General features: G+C 47.6%; 1 protein-coding gene across 3 annotated transcripts in view; it reads left to right on the top strand.

The window, feature by feature from the left end:
* The first annotated feature begins 11448 nt into the window (after positions 1 to 11448).
* The window catches only part of frmd5a (FERM domain containing 5a), a 183745-nt gene continuing 174090 nt past the window's right edge, over positions 11449 to 21103 (top strand). For all 3 annotated transcript variants that reach the window (XM_072277680.1, XM_072277677.1, XM_072277679.1), the window contains exon 1: positions 11449 to 11735. In XM_072277680.1, coding sequence (XP_072133781.1) covers positions 11634 to 11735 — 102 coding nt within the window. In that variant the 5' untranslated portion in view covers positions 11449 to 11633. The remainder of the gene's footprint in view (positions 11736 to 21103) is intronic.

The raw sequence follows: 21103 nt of genomic DNA, 5'->3' as shown, positions 1-21103 counted from the left end.
CAGAAAACCCAAGCAGAGAGACGTGCCAGAGCGAAGTACTGAAGTGTCACAGCAGGAGAGACTACTTGCCGGAGCTGCATCTCTGGAGCAAAATGGGTACCCGCTACCCGCGAAGGTGGTGGCACAAACTTGTCCTGTGTCATACACAGTGGAAACCAGCAACCATAACATCTGGAGAAGGCATTTGATCAGCTGTTGCCCACTTCTGAGGCTCCTGAAAACCAACACAAGCTGACCAATCCAGATTCAGTTGTAGGAATGGGACAGGATTCTGAGGCAATGACTGCAGAACCTCTGTTCAGATCAAATTACATAGCCAGTGCTCCCCCATTACCTGTACTTTCTGAGGTCCCCCCTACTGACAATACAGTACCCAAGCCAAGATCTATACATACACCACCGAGAGATAAAATGACTTTGGTGTCATCCCCAGGTCATTTGGCACCTTCAAAGCAGGGTTCACAACAGACCCCTCAGTTAATGTTGGGGTTCAAGGCATAAAAATGATTGGGAAGCTCTGCCTCAAAGGAACAGGTGGCCTCCAGGCAGCTGAATCCCTAGTCTCTATTCCCAGACATAACCCTCAGCACATGGGGCAGAATAATCCATAGGGTTATGTCTGGGAATAGAGACAGTCGACCTCCTTTCCCTAGTTTAGCCAAAAATGTTTTTAGTCGTTTGTTGAATTTGATGATTACGCCATTGAATGTTAACAGTTCAGCAGCTGGTCTGTGTTCGGGAAGGGGGGGAGAAACTATTAAAATAAGGGGAAGGGATATGCTATGTATTCATGGTCATTTTGACCCTGACGGGTTGTTTTATAGCTTCCCTGTGTGTTACGTACTGAATGTAATGTGAGACGGCGTTCTGGGTTGACGACCTACAAGCAAAATAAACGGCTGCACTTTTCTTCCTCACCTCTCCGTCTCTCGTGCGCGTTATTCACAGCCACCCGGTTCTCCAGTACCACAAACGTAACACAAGCATCATAGAAAATAATAATAATGAAAACCAATGGATGAATATGAAACATATCTGGAATATCAACAAGTAAAGAAAATGGGTCGTAGAGTGATAAGGGGAAAACTTTAGATAGAATTTACTTTAAGGCTTAAGAAAATCTGCCAAACAGAGCTCAACAGTAAAAATGTAACTAAAGTGATACACACTTTCGCTAGACCTCGGTTAACATATTCTTTTGGCGTCATATCATGGTCTGAGACCAATATGGAAAACTTACAAAGAAAAATAAGTACAGAAATGACAGTACTTATCTAAGCATTGAGTGTGCTTAGATTAACACTACCTAGGGCAGAAGGGGGAAGAATAACAGACATTAAAAATCAATGCAGCAGAAAGATAAAACTTACAAGGAAATATTTTCATCAACAGACAGTTCAGCAGCTGGTCTGTGTTTGGGGGGGGTGGAGAAACTGTTAAAATAAGGGGAAGGGATATGTTATGTCGACAAAAAAGCCTTGCAGAGGGTGTTTACGGGAGCAGAGAAGGTTATTGGGGTCTCCCTACCTTCTGTCCAAGACCTCTTTCAGAGTCGATGCCTCCAGAAGACACGGTACATCATTAAAGACCCTTCACACCCTCTCCATGAACTGTTTGTTCTTCTGCCATCAAGCAAACGTTACAGGAGCATCAAAACTAAAACCACAAGGCTACTAAACAGCTTCCTCCCACAGGCAGTCAGACTGCTAAATAGCTGCTCTACCTGACTCTGCTTTGGACACTTAACTTGCACTGGACACTTATAACTTGATTTTAACTGACATGTGGCTGTTGTGTTTTACTATTTATTGTTATGTTTATTATTTAGTGTTGCATTTGTTATGTTATGATTGCACTGCTCCTGAGAAACGCTGTCTCATTCTGCCCCGCAGAGCTGATGTACGGTTAGAATGACAATAAAGTTTTTTGAATCTTGAATCTTGAATCAGGAATCAGGAATCAGCACTACACACAAGCATATGCAATTCTGATATGAAGTACATACCACTAAACTTAAGTGAGAGCACAACCCAGAAAAATGAAGAAATTATCACCATTGAAGAAAAAGTTAACCAATGGAAGAGCATGACCCTCCATGGAAGACATCCCCACGATCTGAGCAGACTAGATATTGACAAGGAAGCATTAACCGCCTGGCTCAGTGTTGAGACCTCTTCTCTGAAACAGAAGGGTTCCTTATAGCAATACAGGACCAGGTGGTTAAATCAAAAAAAAAATCAAAAGTACATAATAAAAGTCCAACAAATTCAAGACAATAAATGTAGAAAATGCCAAGAGAAACCAGAAACAATCCAACACATTACAGGATCCTGTAGCGGTTTAACTCAATCTGATTACTTACACATGCCCAATCAAGTGGGAAGCATCATTCACCGAAGTCTTGCTTTAAAATACAAAACTCATAAAAGAAACCGAACCTTATTATAAATACAAGTCTGATCGAATTTTAGAGTCAGAATCCCACAAATTATAATACGACCGATCTATTATTACAGATAGAACAATCCATAATGACCGTCCGGATATAATATTACAGGATAAATAAGCAAGAACAACTTACTTAATAGAAATAGCCATTCCAAACACACATAACATAGAGAAGTCATTAAGTGAAAAACACCAGAAATATGCTGAATTAAAAGGGGAAATTGAAAGACTTTGGAACATGGCTGAGGTATATATTGTTCCAATAGTAATATCTACAACTGGTATCATCCCAAAGTCACTACACAATAGCATTAAACAATTAGGGCTACACAGCAATGTTTATATAAATTTCCAGAAAGCCACAATAATAAACACCATTAGAATAATAATAAAAAAATAATAAGATCATAGTAAATGATAATAGTACATATGTGTTACTCTATACTACCTTGAGATTAATTTCCTTGCAAACATTTACAGGACTGGGAATCATTACAAGGAAAAATCAGAAGAGTGAAACACATTTTGCAAGAGAGTTTTATGGTCAAAGTTAATTTGCAAGCCTTGTTAATACTAACAGATGCATGGGAGGAATTAAATACCATTGCTATCAGTAGATAATTAGTAATAGACAAACTAATAGGGTTAAAGACTGATAAGTCCCCTGGAACCAGGTCTGTGCATAATTATATCTTGAAAGAGTTGGCTGCAGAGATAATGGACGTGGTGTTTGTTATCTTGCAAAGATCCTCGGATTCTGCAGAAGAACCGTAAGATTTGAAAGCTGTCAGTGCGACACCCTTGACAGTCCTTCTCTGCTGCCTGTCCCACACCCCTCCCGTGGTGATGCACCCTCGCTATCCCCCGCATCCTCTGCTCCCACCAGATTAACAAACTCGTTCTCCGCTCCACGTTGACTAATACAGTACTGTGCACAAGTCTTAGACACCCTAGCAATGTATATGTGCCTAAGACTTTTGCATAATACTGTAGGTTAGTTAGCGTAAAACCTATTATTGAGGAAATGTTGGAATTGATCATTAAATTGATAAAAGGAGAACATTTGGCAAGTTGTAATCTGTTTGATCAGAATCATCATGGCTTTGTGAAGAGAAGAATCACAGAACATTACAGTACACTAAGATCCTTCGGCCCACGATGTTGTGCTGACCCTTTAACCTACTGTAAGATCAATCTAACCCTCCTCCCACATAGCTCTCCATTTTCCTATCATCCATTTGCCTATCTAAGAGTGTCTTAAATGTCCCGAATGTTTCTGCCTCTCCCACCCCTGGCAATGTGTTCCACCACATACCACTCTCTATGTAAGGAACCTACCTCTATCATGTCTGACAGATTCAGTAGGGCTCTTGAAAGGAGTGTTACCTGATGCAGATAGCGGCGTGGAGGGGGAACGTCGATATAATTAGATTTTCAAACCGCATTTTTAACAAGGTGCTGGGTTTAACAATTTGTGAGGTATGAGCTTGGTGTTGGGGATGACACATTGACAGAGAACTGGGTAACAGCAGGAGGAGAAGAGGGGATAATGGGGACATTTTCAGGCTGGCGATCGTTAACTGGTGACGTACCAAAGGGACCAATGCTGGGACCGCAGCTGCCCGTTGTACTAACAAGAAAGGGAGTAAATGAACTACAGCAGGTTTTTGGATGGGTTTGGTTTATTATTGTCACATGCATCGTAGAAAGCATTCTGTCTGGACTCCCCACGGCTTTGGATGGTCACTGCTCTGCAGAGAACTGTGGACACTCTGCTCAGCACATCACGAAAACCAGCCTCCCCTCCACGGTCTACACATCTCATTTCCTCGTTAAAGCAGCCAGCTTAATCAAAGACCCTGCCCTCCCCACAGGTTCTCCCTTCTCCCCTCTCCCATCAGGCAGAAGAAAGCATGTACCACCGGGCTCAACCCCACTGTTATCAGACGCTTGGATAGACCTCCTGTACGATAAGTTGGACTCTTGGCTTCACTCTACCTTGTTATAATCTTGCTCTTTATTGTTTACCTGCACCGCAAATTTTTCCAGTAGCGGTTACACTTTATTCTGCATTGTTGTTTTTCTACGGCAATGCACTGTGGAATGATCTGATCTGTGTGGACAGTATGCAAGACCAGCTTTCCAATGTACTTTGATATCTTGGCTGCTCAGGGCTTCGTGTCCACAGACTCACTTTTGTTCTGAATGCTGTTGCTTGCTTTTATTGTTTGGCACGATTTGTCTTTCTTTTCTCGGTCTCCGCACATTTTTTTTTAATGAGTACTTTCTGGTTTCTTGTTTTGTGGTGGCCCATAAGGAGGTGAATCTCAAAGCCATATAATTTATATTTACTTTGATAATAAATGTTCTTCAAACTTTGAACTTACATGTGACATAAGTAACCAATTCAAACCCACCAATCATGAGGATCGTTTTTATCAGGTGCTGGTTTGTTACATATACCAAAGGGCTCTTATAATCCTGCTCAGTTGTCCTATCCTGACAACATCTCGAAGCATTTTTATCACCAATCCCTTAATAAAATGAAATTCAAATTACACAAACTCAGGTGAGCCAGTCATTATCACGTTATCACCATAACGTTTGGGGATGCTTGAGTCATAGAGCACTGCAGCGACAAAACAGGCTGTTCAGCCCATCTATTCCATGCTGGGCTGATCTTCTTCCTGGTCCCATGTTTCCTCACTTGGACTATAGCCGTCTATACCTCCCTCTCCATGCATTTGAACCTGCATCCACCACCTCAGCTGGCAGCTCCTCCCCCACTCTCACCACCCTCTGAGTGAACAAGTTCCCCCTTAAATATTTCACCTTTCACCCTTAAACCATGACCTCTGGTCGTAGTCCCACCCAACCTCAATGGGAAAAGCCTGCTTGCATTTACCTTATCTAAACCCCTCATAATTGTGTATACCTCTATCAAATCTCCCCTCATTCTCCTACACACCAGGGAATGTTCCAAACTTATTCAACCTTTCCCTGGGTCTCATGTCCTTAAGACCTGACAATATCCTTGTAAACTTCCTCGACACTCTTTTTCAATCTTATTGACATCCTTCCTATGCGGGAGAGGGGGTGGGTTTGACCAGAACTGCACACAATATTCTAAATTAGGTCTTACCAATGTTTTATACAACTTCAACATAACATTACAATTCTTGTACTCAGTACTTTTGATTTAGGAGCTACAATGTGGCAAAAGCTTTCTTTACGGCTCTATCTACTTGGAATGCCACTTTCAGTGAATTATGGATCTGTATTCCTAGACCCCTCTGTTCCACCACACTCCTCAGTGCCTGACCATTCACTGTAGTCCTATCCTGGTTTGTCCTCCCAAAGTGTAACACCTCACACTTGTCTGCATTAAATTCCATCAGCCGTTTTCCTCAGCCTCATTTACTGGCAGCCACATTTCCCAGGTAGCTCTGCCGTGGACGGTCCCAAGTCCGACTGTGAAAGGAGGAGGTTTGGGTACAGGGCTAACACCACCATCCCGTAAGAACTTAAGAGCGACAGGAATGGCAACAGGAGCTCCAAAGACCTCGTCCCTGGGAGAGGAGGGATCTTCGATGGGGTACACCTGGGGCAATTTGAAAGACTGGCCCAGGAGAGAGGAGCCTTGTGCTGTCAGTGGCCTATGCCCCAGTAGGGGTGATGGGCTGAAATAGGTATATTTTACATGCTACATCAGTGTCTACGTCTATAGTCACAGATTCACAGAGCACTATAGCACAGAAACAGACCCTTCAGCCCATCTAGTCCATGCCAAAATGTAATTCTGTCTAATCTCTCTTTCTCTCCGTCTTGTTTTACAGCAGTTGGCACCCAGCTTAATGGTGCATTACCACCACCTTCTGCTCCAGAGTGTGCAATAGACTTACATTCTAAATCCCTTCACCCAATCACACACCCACACATCCCCTAACCTGCACTTTATCCTCCCACCTTTCGCCACCCTAGTACCCTATTCCTGCTTATCCGTCATATCCTATAAAAACCCCTGTACCCCTAATTCTGTCTGATCCCATTGACCCACCCATTTTAACTGGCTGCCATATTTCCCATGATACATCAGTGTCCACACTTCATTGTCTGGAAACTGCAACAGAATGACCTATAGCTGCCTGAAATGCAAATCTTTGCTTGTATTTAACTAATATGTAAAGATTTTATGCCAAGTTAGTAATCAATTGATTATGATTAAAACTCTGCATAAGATCCAAGATTTAAGATGATTTATTCAGTATGAGAGTGAAGGAGAACAAGTCTGGATCCAGCACAGCATAAAACAATCTCAACAAGCGTAAACAAAACAATAAAAAACTCAGAAGAAAACACAATAAGTATAAAAATAAAAGCAATCCCCAGAACACGAGGAACAAATAGCTGTTATTACCTATAGGCGGTGGCGTAGTGGTTGGTGTTATGCTACTGCAGCCCAGGGCTTTGCAGTTTGGAGTTCAATTCCAGTGCAGTCTGTAAGGAGTTTGTACATTACCCCTTGTGACTGCATGGGTTTCCTTCAGCTGCTCCACTTTCCTTCCACAGACTAAGACGTAGGGGTTAGTAGGCTAATTGGTCACTGTGAATTGTCCTGTGATTAGGCAAGGATTAAGTAGGCGGGTTGCTGGGCAGTGTGGCTCCTTGGACTGGAAAGGCTGGTTTCACACTGAATCTCTAAACAAATAAGTAAACGCAACACTAAATGGTGGCCTTGTTGAGGCGTTGATCAGCCTGACAGCTTGGGGAAAGTAACTGTTTCTGGGCCCAGTGGTCCTGGTGAGGCTGTTGCGTAGCCTTTTCCCTGACGGGAGAGGAACAATCCGTTCGCGAGCGGTGGGGGTGCGAGCCTCCGTGCTGTTGCCGGAGCATTTCGGGGACCGTTCTGAATACGTGTGCTGGGTGGTAGGAAAGCTGGTGCCGGTGATGCATTGGGTAGTTTTGATCTTATGTGACGCTAGCAAGCACGGGGAAACTGTCAGCCCACACCCGATCCAGGAGATTCAGTGTCCATGCCTCTGCTCCTTTTAATCCTGATGAGGCAAGGAATTTCTGTGGAAGATTTCCAGCTGCACACTTCCTCTTCCTCCACAAACAATATCAATAGTCTGCCTGTTATCTCTCAGGTGAGAAATGTGCGGATTCCCAGATCACACTCAAGGATTTTGTACGTCGTCCGGACTGTCACCCTGGTGCATGTCTGAGTGTCGCAACCGTGGAGGCTCCGTCCTTCAAGACCTGACACGCGACTCGTCACTCACCAGGCTGCAGCTGATCTCTGCCCTCCCGTACAGTCTGAGTCCTGTGATAACATTTCATGTAGACGTGCTCAGTGCTGGGGAGGGCTTTACCTCTGATGGACTGGGCCGTATCTACTACAGTTTGTCGGATTTTCCATTCGAGGGTACTGGTGTTTCCATACCAGGCTGTGATGCAGCCAGTCAATATAGTCACCACCACACATCTATAGAAGTTTGTCAAAGTATAAAATTTCATGCCAAATCTCTGCGAATTCCTAAGAAAGTGGAGGCATTGCCGTGCTTCCTTCATATTTGCTCTTATATACTGGGCACAGGACAGGTTCTCTAAAATAATAACACAGAGGAGCTTAAAGTTGCTGACACTCCACCTGATGAGGACTGGATAGTGGACCGCTGGCTTCCTCCTCCTGAAGTCAGTAACCAGCTCCTTGGTCTTGTTGACATTGAGTAACTAATCTTCCCCCTAGATGCCGATTCACCACCACCTCTGCTTTGGCCTATGACAATGGTGTCATCAGCAAACTTGATATAGAAACATAGAAAACCGACAGCATGATATAGGCCCACAAAGTTGTGCCGAACATGTCCCTACCTTAGAAATTACTAGGCTTACCCATAGCCCTCTATTTTTCTAAGCTCCATATACCTATCCAAAAGTCTCTTAAAAGACCCTATCGTATCCGCCTCCACCACCGTTGCCGGCAGCCCATTCCACGCACTCACCACTCTCTGCGTAAAAAACTTACCCCTGACATCTCCTCAGTATCTACTCCCAAGCACCTTAAACCTGTGCCCTCTTATGGCAGCCATTTCAGCCCTGGGAAAAAGCCTCTGACTATCCACACAGTCAATGCCTCTCATCATCTTCTACACCTCTATCAGGTCACCTCTCATCCTCCGTCGCTCCAAGGGGAAAAGGCCATGTTCACTCAACCTGTTTTCATAAGGCATGCTCCCCAATCCAGGCAACATCCTTGTAAATCTCCTCTGCACCCTTTCTATGGCTTCCACATCCTTCCTGTAGTGAGGCGACCAGAACTGAGCACAGTACTCCAAGTGGGGTCTGACCAGGGTCCTATATAGTTGCAACATTACCTCTCAGCTCCTAAATTCAGTTCCCCGATTAATGAAGGCCAATGCACCGTATGCCTTCTTAATCACAGGGTCAACCTGCGCAGCAGCTTTGAGCGTCCTATGGACTCGGACCCCAGGATCCCTCTGATCCTCCACACTGCCAAGAGTCTTACCGTTAATACTATGTTCTGCCATCATATTTGACCTACCAAAATGAACCACTTCACACTTACCTGGGTTGAACTCCATCTGCCACTTTCAGCCTGGTTTTGCATCCTATCAATGTCCTGCTGTAACTTCTGACAGCCCTCCACACTATCCACAACACCTCCAACCTTTGTGTCATCAGCAAACTTACTAACCCATCCCTCCACTTCCTCATCCAGGTCATTTATAAAAATCACTAAGAGCAGGGGTCCTAGAACAGATCCCTGAGGCACACCACTGGTCACCGACCTCCATGCAGAATATGACCCATCTACAACCACTCTTTGCCTTCTGTGGGCAAGCCAGTTCTGGATCCACAAAGCAATGTCTCCTTGGATCCCATGCCTCCTTACTTTCTAAATGAGCCTTGCATGGGGCACTTTATCAAATGCCTTGCTGAAATCCATATACACTACATCTACTGCTCTTCCTTCATCAATGCGTTTAGTCACATCCTCAAAAAATTCAATCAGGCTCGTAAGGCACGACCTGCCTTTGACAAAGCCATGCTGACTATTCCTAATCATAGTATACCTGTCCAAATCTTCACAAATCCTGCCTCTCAGTATCTTCTCCATCAACTTACCAACCACTGAAGTAAGGCTCACTGGTCTATAATTTCCTGGGCCATCTCTACTCCCTTTCTTGAATAAGGGAACAACATCTGCAACCCTCCAATCCTCCGGAACCTCTCCCGACCCCATTGATGATGCAAAGGTCATCGCCAGAGACTCAGCAATCTCCTCCTTCGCCTCCCACAGTAGCCTGGGATACATCTCATCCGGTCCCGGTGATTCATCCAACTTGATGCTTTCCAAAAGCTCCAGCACATCCTCTTCCTTAATAACTACATGCTCAAGCTTTTCAGTCTGCTGTAAGTCATCCCTACAATCGCCAAGATCCTTTTCCATAGTGAATACTGAAGCAAAGTATTCATTAAGTACCTCTGCTATTTCCTCCGGTTCCATACACACTTTTCCACTGTCACACTTGATAGGTCCTATTCTCTCACGTCTTATCCTCTTGCTCTTCACATACTTGTAGAATGTCTTGGGGTTTTCCTTAATCCTGCTCACCAAGGTTGTGCCTGTGATAGAGCTGAGTCTATGACCCTCTTGTGATCCTTTTCTCAGTTACTGACTATATTGAGACCGAGATAAAGACTTGGGTTAGTAAAGGATATTAAGGGCAGGTACAATACTGTAGTACCATTATCGAAGCAAGGGAGAGGCTTGGAGGGAGTGGGACGGACGCAGGAGACTGGGACTTGCTGAGTGGGTACTGGGTTGGCATGAGCTCACTGGGCCAAAGGGCCTCGATCAGCACTGTACGAGGACGGCAAGGTAGCAGGGCCGTTCGTGCTGCGCTTTGGGGCACCGGCGATCTGCACCGCAGGTTCAAATCCCAGAGCAGTCCGTGAGAAGTTTGTGCGCTCTCCCCGTGACCCCGTGGGTGTTATCCGGGTTCTCGGCGCCCACGTACGAGTTCGGGGTAGTAAGTTGTGGGCATGCTGTGTTGGCGCGGGAAGCGTGGTGACCCTGCGGGCTGCCCCAGCGCATCCTCGGACGGTGTTAGCTGTTCACGCAAACTACGCATCCCACTGTATGGTTCAATGTACATGTGACAAATAAAGCTAATCACTGATCTTGATAGCTCAGTGTTGTGGTTATGGCGGATGAGTGGTACCGACGTATGACATGAGCCGGTATCTTACCGAATGGCAGAGCAGGCAGACAAGGGCCGAAAGGCTTTGCCGCCGCTTCTATGTATTCTGCTCTGTGGTGGCGTTTTGACCGGTGGATCGCGTTGTCACTTTGCATTCGCTGCTCGTCTATGATTTGCTCGGGTGGGCGTACGCTCCTTTATTGTAACACCCTTTCCCCTCGAAACTGCTCCGGGAAACCTTGCCTCGCTCCCCCCCCAGCCGACCTGCTCGGTAATAAAGTCAGATTTATGCACAACGGCAACCAGGAGCTGTGCAGAGGCGCTGCAGACACACGGAGGGAACCGATTAACCCGGTGGCTGCCGGAGCCCTTATTATGCAGCAGGCACAATGGAAAATGCAGAGCTTTGCGGACCAAAATGTGCAATGCAAAATAAGGCAAAGGCTGAGTTAAATTCTTGGCAGGTGGCTTTATTATTTTTTGCATTGCAAACAATAATCTATTTAAAAATGGCTTGCACAAGTTCGCCTCCAATCCCGCCCGCGATCAATGAGTGCCCTCCCTTTGCCCCGGCCGGCTCACAGCGAGACCCGCCCCCATGGGCCATCTATTGGCTTATCCTCGACACCGCCCCGCCCCTCCAGCAGCCATTGGGGAAATCCGACGCCACTCTGACAGAGGCCGGCGCCGATTGGAGGGGAAGGCCGCCGGTCAGAGGCGGGGAGGCCCCGCCCCCTCGCAGGGCTGTCGGATACTTTTGTGGCGGCGGATACTTTGGTTGAGGCGGCCGCGGCGATGAGCGGGCAGCACCGGCGTTTGGGGAATCGCCACACCGCGGCACCCGGCAGCCTGTAGCCGCCCTCCCTCCTTCCCCTCCCGGCTGAGGGCAGCGAGCAGCGAGATCAGCACGACGCCAGGCTGCCCTTCCCCGCTGCGCCGCCGCCGCCGCCTCCGAAGATGCTGAGCCGGCTGAGGAGCGGCAGCGTCAGGAACCTGGAGCGGGAGTTCGACTGCACCGTTCGGCTGCTGGACGATTCCGAGTACCCTTGCACCATCCAGGTCAGTGGGCGCCGTCGTGTCGGAACCTGCGGGCGTGACCGTGGCTGCCGCTGCGTTGTGTAATTGGTGATTTCTGTCACACGCACCGGGAGACAGTGGAAGGCTTTTGTTACCGTGTCACCGAGGTGGCACAACGGGGTATAGAATTACAGTTAGAGGGTGCAGTGCAGGTAGACAAATAAAGTGCGCCGGTCATCTCATCGGCGGGTAATTGTTGCCTTGTGTTATTGTGTGTGGGTATTCCCCTTCTCCTGAGCTGCCACCCGTCCTGTGTGTGAATGAGACACAGGTCACCTCCAAGCCTGGCTGCGCTGGTGGAAACGTGCATTATAACTTCTCGGTTCAACTGGAGGCTCTCGTTCCAGTGTCCCCGTCCCCCCCTCCAGTGAAGGCTGCCAACGAGACGGCGAGTGTTGCTACTCCGGCGCTGGATCGCCAGTCGCCCGGACCTGGCGTAGCCTACGGGGGATGGCCGGTGCCTCTCGCTCTCGCTCTGTCCCGCAGGTCGGGGGCTGTTGGAAGGGGTCCCGTCCCGCCGGTGCGAAGGACGTGGTGGGGCGGGCGGGGGGGAGGTGTTGGGATTGGGGTCAAAGTATGACCAACGGGGCAAACCAGTTCTGAGTCAGGAATCCGGGCTTCATACAGTATGTCAAGTGACCTCGATTCTACACAGGATAAGACAAGGTTTATTAATTGAGGTTTCCTTGGTCGGCTTAATTGTAGTGGGTTTAATGCAATAGCGTTTACTGGTGGAGATGCCGGATTTAGCACTGTAGGTGTGTGAATGTACTGAGTCCTCCGCTCCGGCTCCCCATCCGAGCCCGTTTCTCTGTGCAAACTGCAAGCTAACTTTGGTGGAAGGAGCTTTGCTTTGTCGCCGGTGGTGGCTCCGCTGGTTCGCAGCCGTTGCCCCTGGCCCGGGTTGGCACGGCCTCACTGAGCTGTGGTTGATCGCTGCCACCGGCAGCGGGGAGGTGATGACAGGGCTGCTGGGTGTACGGTCCCGTTAGCTACCCCCAGTGTCACCGCCCTACAGCCCCGCTCAAACGTCCTCGGGTGCCTCGAAGCGAAGACTAACACGAGGAAACATTGAAACAGCCGCTTCCTTGTTTCAAAATGTGTTTAGTCACTCACGGGGCGCGGGAATCTGGCGTGGCGAAAATTCATCATTCACCCCCACAGCGAGGGGGGTGGTGTCAACACGATACAGCGAAAGTTCTGGAACCAGGCAGCGGGTCGGGCAGCGTCTGTGGAGGCAGAGTCAGGATCAGGTTTGTTATCGGCTACGTGTGGCATGATTTTTTGCAGCAGTACAGTGCAAGACGTATAAAAATACTTTACTTCTCTTTTGCACTATTAGTTTACGTTAATGGGGCAGTGTGCAGAGATCTGATGGCGGAGGGGGAGAACACGAGTCCATTAGCGGCTAAGCGGAGCATGGTCATCAGTGATCTCCCGTCTCTGTCGTCCTCTGAAGTCGATGGTATGGTTGGATTTAATAAACGCGGATGGTACAGGGGGGGATTGGCCTATACAGCTTCACCTGTTGGCCGGTCTCACCTGTTGGCTGGCCTCACCTATTTCCACCTCTCACCCTGGGGACCTAGGCTTGGACTTTGAGAGACAGAGGGGAAGAAGCTGTTCCCAAAACGCTGCGGGGTCTTCAGGCTCCTGTACTTCCTCAACGTTTCAGGCCAAATGACCTTTCATCAGTTCTGGACTGAAACATTAATTCCTGTTTCTCCTCTCAAGTTCAAATTTATTGTCATTCATGAAAACTGCCAATTGAACCTGGGTACACAACAATGTGTGTAACTCACACATGTAAAGTAATATTACCACAAATAAATTAACAAATAATACGACACAAGTTTAAAAAAAATAAACAGTAGAACACTGCTGGTGCTTCATACCTGGTGAGGCCTGGGTGGTGGCAGGGAGTTCAGTGTCTCATGGCCTGCGGGGGAGGGGGAGAGCTGTTTTCCATCCTAACGGTCCTTGTCCTAATGCTACGGTACCTCCTGCCTGATGGTAGGGGATCAAAGAGATTATGGGACTGAGGGGAGGGATCATTAAGGGTCCTGCATACACAGCGCTCTTGATAAATCTCTCAAGATGGGTGGAAGAGAGGCCCCGATGACCCCAGTCCTTTGTAGGGACTTGTAGTCAGATGTCTTGCAATTCCCGTAGCTGGTCAGGATACTCTCGATGGTGCTCCTGTAAAAATTGGTTAGAATGGTGGGGGTTGGGGGGTGGGGGGAGTGCGAGGTGGATATCCTCAGGAAGTAGAGAGGCTGCTGTACTTTCTTGACTAAAGAGGTGGCGTTGAGTGACCAGGTCGGATTGTCCACACTCAGAAACGTGGTGCTCCTGACCCTCCATGGAGGAGGAGCCGTGTATCTGCTGTGAGGAGTGAGTGGTGAGCCTGCACATTCCTAAGGTCCAGAGTCCACACCTTGGTCTTGTCCACGTTTTGAGACTCGAGGTGCTGTGCTGTGACGTTGCTCTTTCCAGTGTTTTCTTGTTCATTTCAAATTTACAGCATCTGGATTTAAAAAAAAATTACTCACAATCACCTTGATGGTCTGATGTCATAGACAGGCGAATTGCTTCCCTGAAGAATATCAATGAGAGATGGGTCAGTACGAACAGCTGGTAGTTTGTATCTTCTGGGTACTAGATTTACTAAAGGTATTAGATTTATTATCGCTTTCTTAGATGTGAAATTTGTTGTTCTGCAATAGCAGTGCAAAAACGTAACATTACGAATTACAAATAAAGAGTGTTTTAAAAAGACAATGTTGAGGTGTTTGTGAGTGCAAACAAAAGTGTCTGTACAAGTGTGTGCAGTTGTCATAGCTGGGGGTGGGGGGTGTGTGAAATGCTCCCAATGATATGTGTCTCAGATAGCCTCTGACAACCAAGTCCAGCTCCTGGTCTTTGCTTGTGGCTTAGCTACTAAAACCAGAGTAAGTGTCTCTACTGTCAGGAGAGGGGGAAAGGTGAATTACTGGTATCTTAAAATGAGTCGCTCATTCCGGAGAAGGAAAACTCTGATCTTAAACCTCGGCTGTCTCGCGGCTGTACCCACTCATCGGAAGGCTACAGAAGTACAACCCAGAGGAAGTGTCTGGAGCTGGAGTCCCTAAGGCAGTCTTATCTTGAGTTCAGTGCTGACTGGCAACTCCTGCGACGCTGCTGGTTCCAGACTTTATTGGTCCTTGCCGTTCCTTTGGGTTCATCGGCTGTGTGGAGAGGGAAGAGTCTTTTACTCGAGCAGTAGCTCGTTCTTCGTGTCATACTGCCCTGCCTTGCGTATCACCTGGACAGCTGAGATGTAACATCCATGGTCAGACCTGACCAATAGAGGTAATGTCAACATGGGAGCAAGAATTAGGCCATTCGGCCCATTGAGCCTACTTGATGGGGTAGCAGGTCAGGCTGTAGCAATGGGGAGAGAAAGGACTAGATCGAGAACCTAAATTCCACATTTGAAGCAACACACAAAATGCTGGAGGACCTCAGCAGGTCAGGCAGCATCGAAGGAGAAAAGTAAACATTTTCTGTTTCAGACTGGGGCTGAGACCTTTCATCAGGGCTCATTTGAACTTGTCCCTGGATTAATGATGCAGACAGTAGATGACTGTTACCCTGATCACTGAGGTGAGTTTTAAGGAAGCAGGGAGGGTTACTGAAGGAAGTCCCTGACTGAGTCTAAGGCCTTGCTAGCTGACGACCTGTGCTGGACGTTACAGAGGCCAGGACTGGAGGAACTCTGACATCCTGGAGGGGTGTGACTGAGGAGGGTGTAGGAGGTGGCCGGTGTAGCAGGTGGACGTAGTAGAGGAAGGGTGACAGGTACAGAGGGCGGGCTGGAGGTGTTGGAGATTCCGGGGAGGATAGTATGTACAGTTGAAGGAGGCTGAGGGGGTGCAGTCAAGAGCTGCATGAAGTTGCATAGATGGTTGTGGAGAGGGAAGGAAACCACTCCAGCATTCAATGGATACTACTGCTCGAGGGTAACTGCAAAATATTCTATCCAACTGTTTGGTCTCTTGGGCCTTTGTAAGTTGTCTCTGGGGTGTAGGTGAGTGGCAGGAGTGGGGAGGGAGGTGAATAAAATGGGGTTCATGTAACTGGCTGCGTGATGGCCAGCACGGAATAGATGGGCCGAAGGGTGGCATGGTGGCGTAGCTGTTGGCGTAACGCTTCACGGCCCCAGCATTTGGGGTTCCATTCCAGCCGCTGAGTTTGTACATTCTCCCGGTGACCATGTGGGTTTCCTCCGGGTGCTCTGGTTTCCTCCCACATTCAGGTTAGGGTTAGTAAGTTGTGGGCGGGCTATGTTGACGCCTGAAGTGTGGTGACCCTCATGGCTTCTCCCAGCACATCCTCGGACTGTGCCGTTGATGCAAATTATGCATTTCACTCTTTTGATTGTATGTGTGGCAAATAAATCTAGTCTTTCTTTCTAGTTTTCTTTCTGTGCTGTGACTTTTCATTTACTTTAGATTCCAGATTTTATCTTTTAGCCGTCTAGGTAGGGTTTGGATTTTTAGACAGTTAGATGTCTCCAGTACCTAATAAAGTGGCCACTGAGTGTACGTTCATGATCTTCTGCTGCTGTAGCCCATCCACTTCAAGGTTCAATGTGTCGTGCATTCAGAGATGCTTTTCTGTGCACCACTGTTATGGTTATTTGAGTTACTATCACCTTCATGTCAGCTTGAACCAGCAGTCCGGTCATTCTCCTCTGACCTCTCTCATTAAGGCATTTCCACCCCCAGAACTGCCACTGACTGGATGTTGTGTGTGAAAATCCCAGGAGATCAGCAGTTTCTCAGATACACAAACCACCCCATCTGACATCAACAATTTTTCCATGCTAATTGTGACTTGGATCTCATTTCTTTCCAGTTCTGATGTTTGGTCTGAACAACAACTGAACCTCTTGACCATGTCTATATGCTCTTGTGGGCTGAGCTGCTGCTACATGATTGGCCGATTAGGTATTTGCATTAACGAGCAGGTGTACCTAATAAAGTGGCCACCGAGCGGAGATGATTTCACAGCTGTGCGTGTCAAAATCCATCTGCTACATTGTGCTCATCACTTTATCTGTGTGCTTTTACGCTCTGCTTACATGAATGACTAATCTGTCATCAGTGAATACTGATAACCACTGTCCATTGTATTATCTGCTGTGGATGAGACAATCCTTGGAAGTGGCCAATTGATGTAAACAATAGCCACTTAACAACTCTGGCAGCTGCACTGACTGGGGAGGTCAAAGCTGGGAGACCAGCTGGGCCACCAAACTCTTCCCTCGAAGTCGTTGAAGAGATACAACGTTGGGACTGGCCTTTCTGGCCCAACGAGCCAGTGCTGTCCAATTACACCCATGTGGCCAATCAGCCTACTAACCCGCATGCCTTTGGAATGTGGGAGGAAACCACTGCATCCGGAGGAAATCTACATAATGTGTTCTCCGCGTAACTAACCGCTTTCAGGCAGTGGTGGGAATTGAACCCGGGTCACTGGCGCAGTAATGACACTATGCTACTGTGACCCCTTTTTATCTCTCAATTGATGGTCCCAAACTCTGACTGCTGGTCTGATAGTGGTAAGATAACCAGCATGTTTTCGACAGATGTCTCCAGCTGTGCAGCCCTCTGCCGGTACTCCTCTGGGCCGCCAACCCAGATACTCGTGCTTGAGCGGGCATAGGACCTACTGGAGGACCTTCGGAGCCACAACTGGCAAGATGTGGTCACGGTGGATGGTTTGCTAGTGTTGAAACCAACATGCGTCCCTCTGTACCAAGGCAGGAGAGCAGCCGTCCTGTCTATGAGTCAGTGCACTTACCTGAAAGTAATCTCTGCTGTTTCACGGCTGTCTTCCTTTGGCATTTCAGTTTGCTTTTCCGGAACGTTCTCTGGGGTTTTTTTGTGTGAGAGGGCTCATTTCTGATTGTCACATTCAGTTGTCCTTCAATGCTGAGCAGAATGCCCTCTATGTAATTATAATCATTTGGATCGTTGGATTAAATTCACATTTATTACTTGTGCATCGAAACGTGCAGTGAAATGCGTCGTTTGTGTTCCCAAGCGACACCCAAGGGTGCGCTGGAGGCAGCCGGCAAGTGTCACCACACATCCTGGCACCAACGTAGCACGTCGACAGTGCTCTGCAGAATGACACAAAGCAGCGACAGCGGAACAAAACAACAGCAACATAAACACGAGAGCCTGCCAATGCTGGAAAACCAAGTAACACATGCAGAATGCTGCAGGCTCTCACACAGACACAGACACGCCTCCAACCCCGGGAGAGGCTGCCTCTGGGCTTCCAGCCCTCCAGGTTTGCACTCTCCGTGTTCAGACATTGGGTCTCCAAGCCCGGACATCGGCTCTCCGACCTGTGGACGAGCTGACCTTTGGCCCTTGACCTCCAGACCCGCCAACTTCAGTTACTCACGAGCCTTCATTAACTCTTCCTGCTCCCTGGCTCCCACCCCACCCTTCTCCCTGTCAGCCCCATGGTACCAGGAAGGAATATCACATCAAGTGAGAGGCGTACTAATGGAGGTGAACTTCCCGCGAATGAGAAAGCAATCAGCTGAATAATCTGTCAGGCCCCCCCCCCCCCCGAGTCTCTGACTTTCGCTCAGCCATCGCCTTAGCAGTTAAGCCAATTCTCCCGAGATGTTACCTCAATGTCAAGTGCTTTATGTGGATCACTGATCCCATGAATTCCATTGGAAGCCGTGTGTTGCTTTAATAGCGCTATTCGAGGAGGCAGTCTCGTTGTGAAGTTGCTGCAGGGGACACTGATGTGCCACAGCCTAAACTCGAATTCAGAGGAGTCTTTCATTTTGATTTGGAACTCGAGGAGACTGGTCTGGAGGTTTGCCCTCTCCTCTTTACTGACCCCTCACCGGTTGGGCAGTAAATGTGTAGTGTTGATCGGCCACTTCAGAGTCAGAGTCAGGTTTGTTATCATTGATGTATGTGGTGAAATTTTGTTGTCTTCTGGCAGCAGTACAGTGCCATACAGAAAGGATTTAGTTACAGAAGTAAATACCTAAAGCAGGGGTTCCCAAACTTCTTTATGCCGCGGACCCTAGGTTGGGAACCCATGATCCAAAGGGAACCTGAGGGGGAACTTCTTCACTCAAGGTTGTGAGAATGAGGAATGAGCTACGATTGGGAGTGGTGGCTGTGGGTGAAAGGCCTAGATACTGGATGTGGAGAGATGTGCCCATTGGTGGGTGAGCCTCGGATCTGAGGGCAGTGCCTCGGAATCGGAAGAGATCCCTTTCGAACAGATGAGGAATTTCTTTGGCCTGAGTTGAATCTGGAATTCATTGCTGTGGGTGGCTGTCTGTGACAGTTACTGGTTATATTTAAAGCGGAGGTTTTATAGATTCTTTATTACTAAGGGTGTCATAAGTTATGGGGAGAAGATTCATTGTTACCGACAATGTTGGAGCTTGCTGTGTGCCAGTGTTGACATGCTGTGCTGGATCACCAGGACAATTTATCAAATGTACGTATCCGCTCTTCTGCATCCCGCCTCTGAAATCTGGGATTCATCATGCTGGTATTTGTAGGGACTTTAAACACTTCTTAAAAAAAGAGTTGTGCCCCCTCAAAAGGTTACAGAATATGTGGTTTCAAAGCCATAGATGAAACCCCTCACCTGGTCTGGCATATCACCTGCCAGCTTGTTGTACTCCTTCTTCCTCCACTTTACTCCGGCTTCTGCCCCCTTCCTTTCCAGTCCTGACGAAGGGTCTCAGCCTGAAATGTGGACTGTTTATTCCCTTCCATAGACGCTGCCTGACCTCCTGACTTCCGCCAGCATTTTGTGCGCGTTGCTCTGGATGTGGTGTTGCTCTGGTTTCACTGGGCGCAGGGAGGAGAATTTTTTCTACGTCTAAAGACAAGGCTTTAGCAAGCAGTGGGGAAAGTTTTCATCTTGAAGTAGATAAAGAGTTGTGCTCTAGGCTAGAGATTATTGGAAGTAGTTATAAATCATCCCAAGCCACACAGACATTTTGGACTCCAAACAGTTTCATTAGATGTGAGAGGCCTTGAGCTGTTAGTGAGCAATACGATGTGGAGCCTTTAACAAAGAAAGTGTGTGTATTTACATTGTGCTTTTCACTGCCTCGAGGGTTAAAAAGAAGTTTTCTAATATAGCTCACAAACACAAGCAGTCCTATGGATACTGGAAATGAGATGACAAGACATGGGAGCAGAATTAGGCCAAGTCTGCTCCACTATTCCATCCTGCCTGATTTTATTGTCCCTCTCAACCCCATTCTCCTGTCTTCTCTCTGTAAGCTTTGATGCCTTGACTGATCAAGAACTTCTCAACCTCCACTTTAAATATACCCGATGACCTGACTTCCACAGCCATCCGTGGCAATAAATTCCACAGATTCACCACCTCTGGCTAAAAGAAATTCCTCCTCGTCTTTATTCTAAATGGACATCCCTCTATTCTGAAGTTGTGACCTCTGGTCGAATACTCCCCCACTTTAGGAAACATCCTCTCCACATCTACTCTATCTAAGCCTTTCAATATTCAATTTGTTTCACTGAGATTCCCCCCCTCGTTCTTGTAAATTCCGGCAGGTACAGGCCCAGAGCCATTAAATGCAACTAACATGTTAACCCTTTCATTATCAGAATCATTCTCACGTACCTCCTGGAGGACCCTCTCCAATGCCAGCACATCTCTTTGATAAGAGATCCAGAGCTGCTCACAATACTCCCAAGTGTGGTCTGACTAATGCCTGTGCAACACGTATGAATTGATTGAGGAATTCAGCGGGTCTGATAGAATCAGGTGTACTGATATGTGCCGTGAAATTTACTGTTTTGCAGCAGCAAAACAGTGCAGTCTTACCCCAGCCAGGTAATGTCAAGAGGGAGGTTCCAGACGAACAGTGATCCAACCAAGACCTCTGCGATGGGGCCGGCAGAAGACAGTGTCACATCACAACAGCAGTGAAGGTGGAGGAAGGTTGCAGCAGTGAAGCGTCCCAGTTGTCTTCTACTCCATGCCACTGATCTGTCAAGGTCTGTGCAGTGTGTGCCCATGCATCAGTCATGCACAGGTGTTCTCCGTGAAAGGAATTCACCCTAATGTCCTGGGTTAAGTACCGCAGTGGTCAGCAAGTGGCGAAGGGGGCAGGATTGTCTGTTACACCTGAGGACCCACCAATAGACAACCCCGTAGGAGAGCATCATACTCGACTCGAGTGATCGCACTACTGCTACAGTGCAATACGTGAAATGGACTACAAATTACAGTAATGGATATACGTGAAAATTAAATCAGTAGTGCAAAGATAGTGA

Source organism: Mobula birostris, chromosome 14 (genome assembly GCF_030028105.1).
Source record: "Mobula birostris isolate sMobBir1 chromosome 14, sMobBir1.hap1, whole genome shotgun sequence".
In the NCBI taxonomy this organism is placed as follows: domain Eukaryota; kingdom Metazoa; phylum Chordata; class Chondrichthyes; order Myliobatiformes; family Myliobatidae; genus Mobula; species Mobula birostris.
The sequence above is the reverse complement of the archived record's forward strand: the minus strand, read 5'-3'. Positions and strand labels throughout refer to the sequence as shown.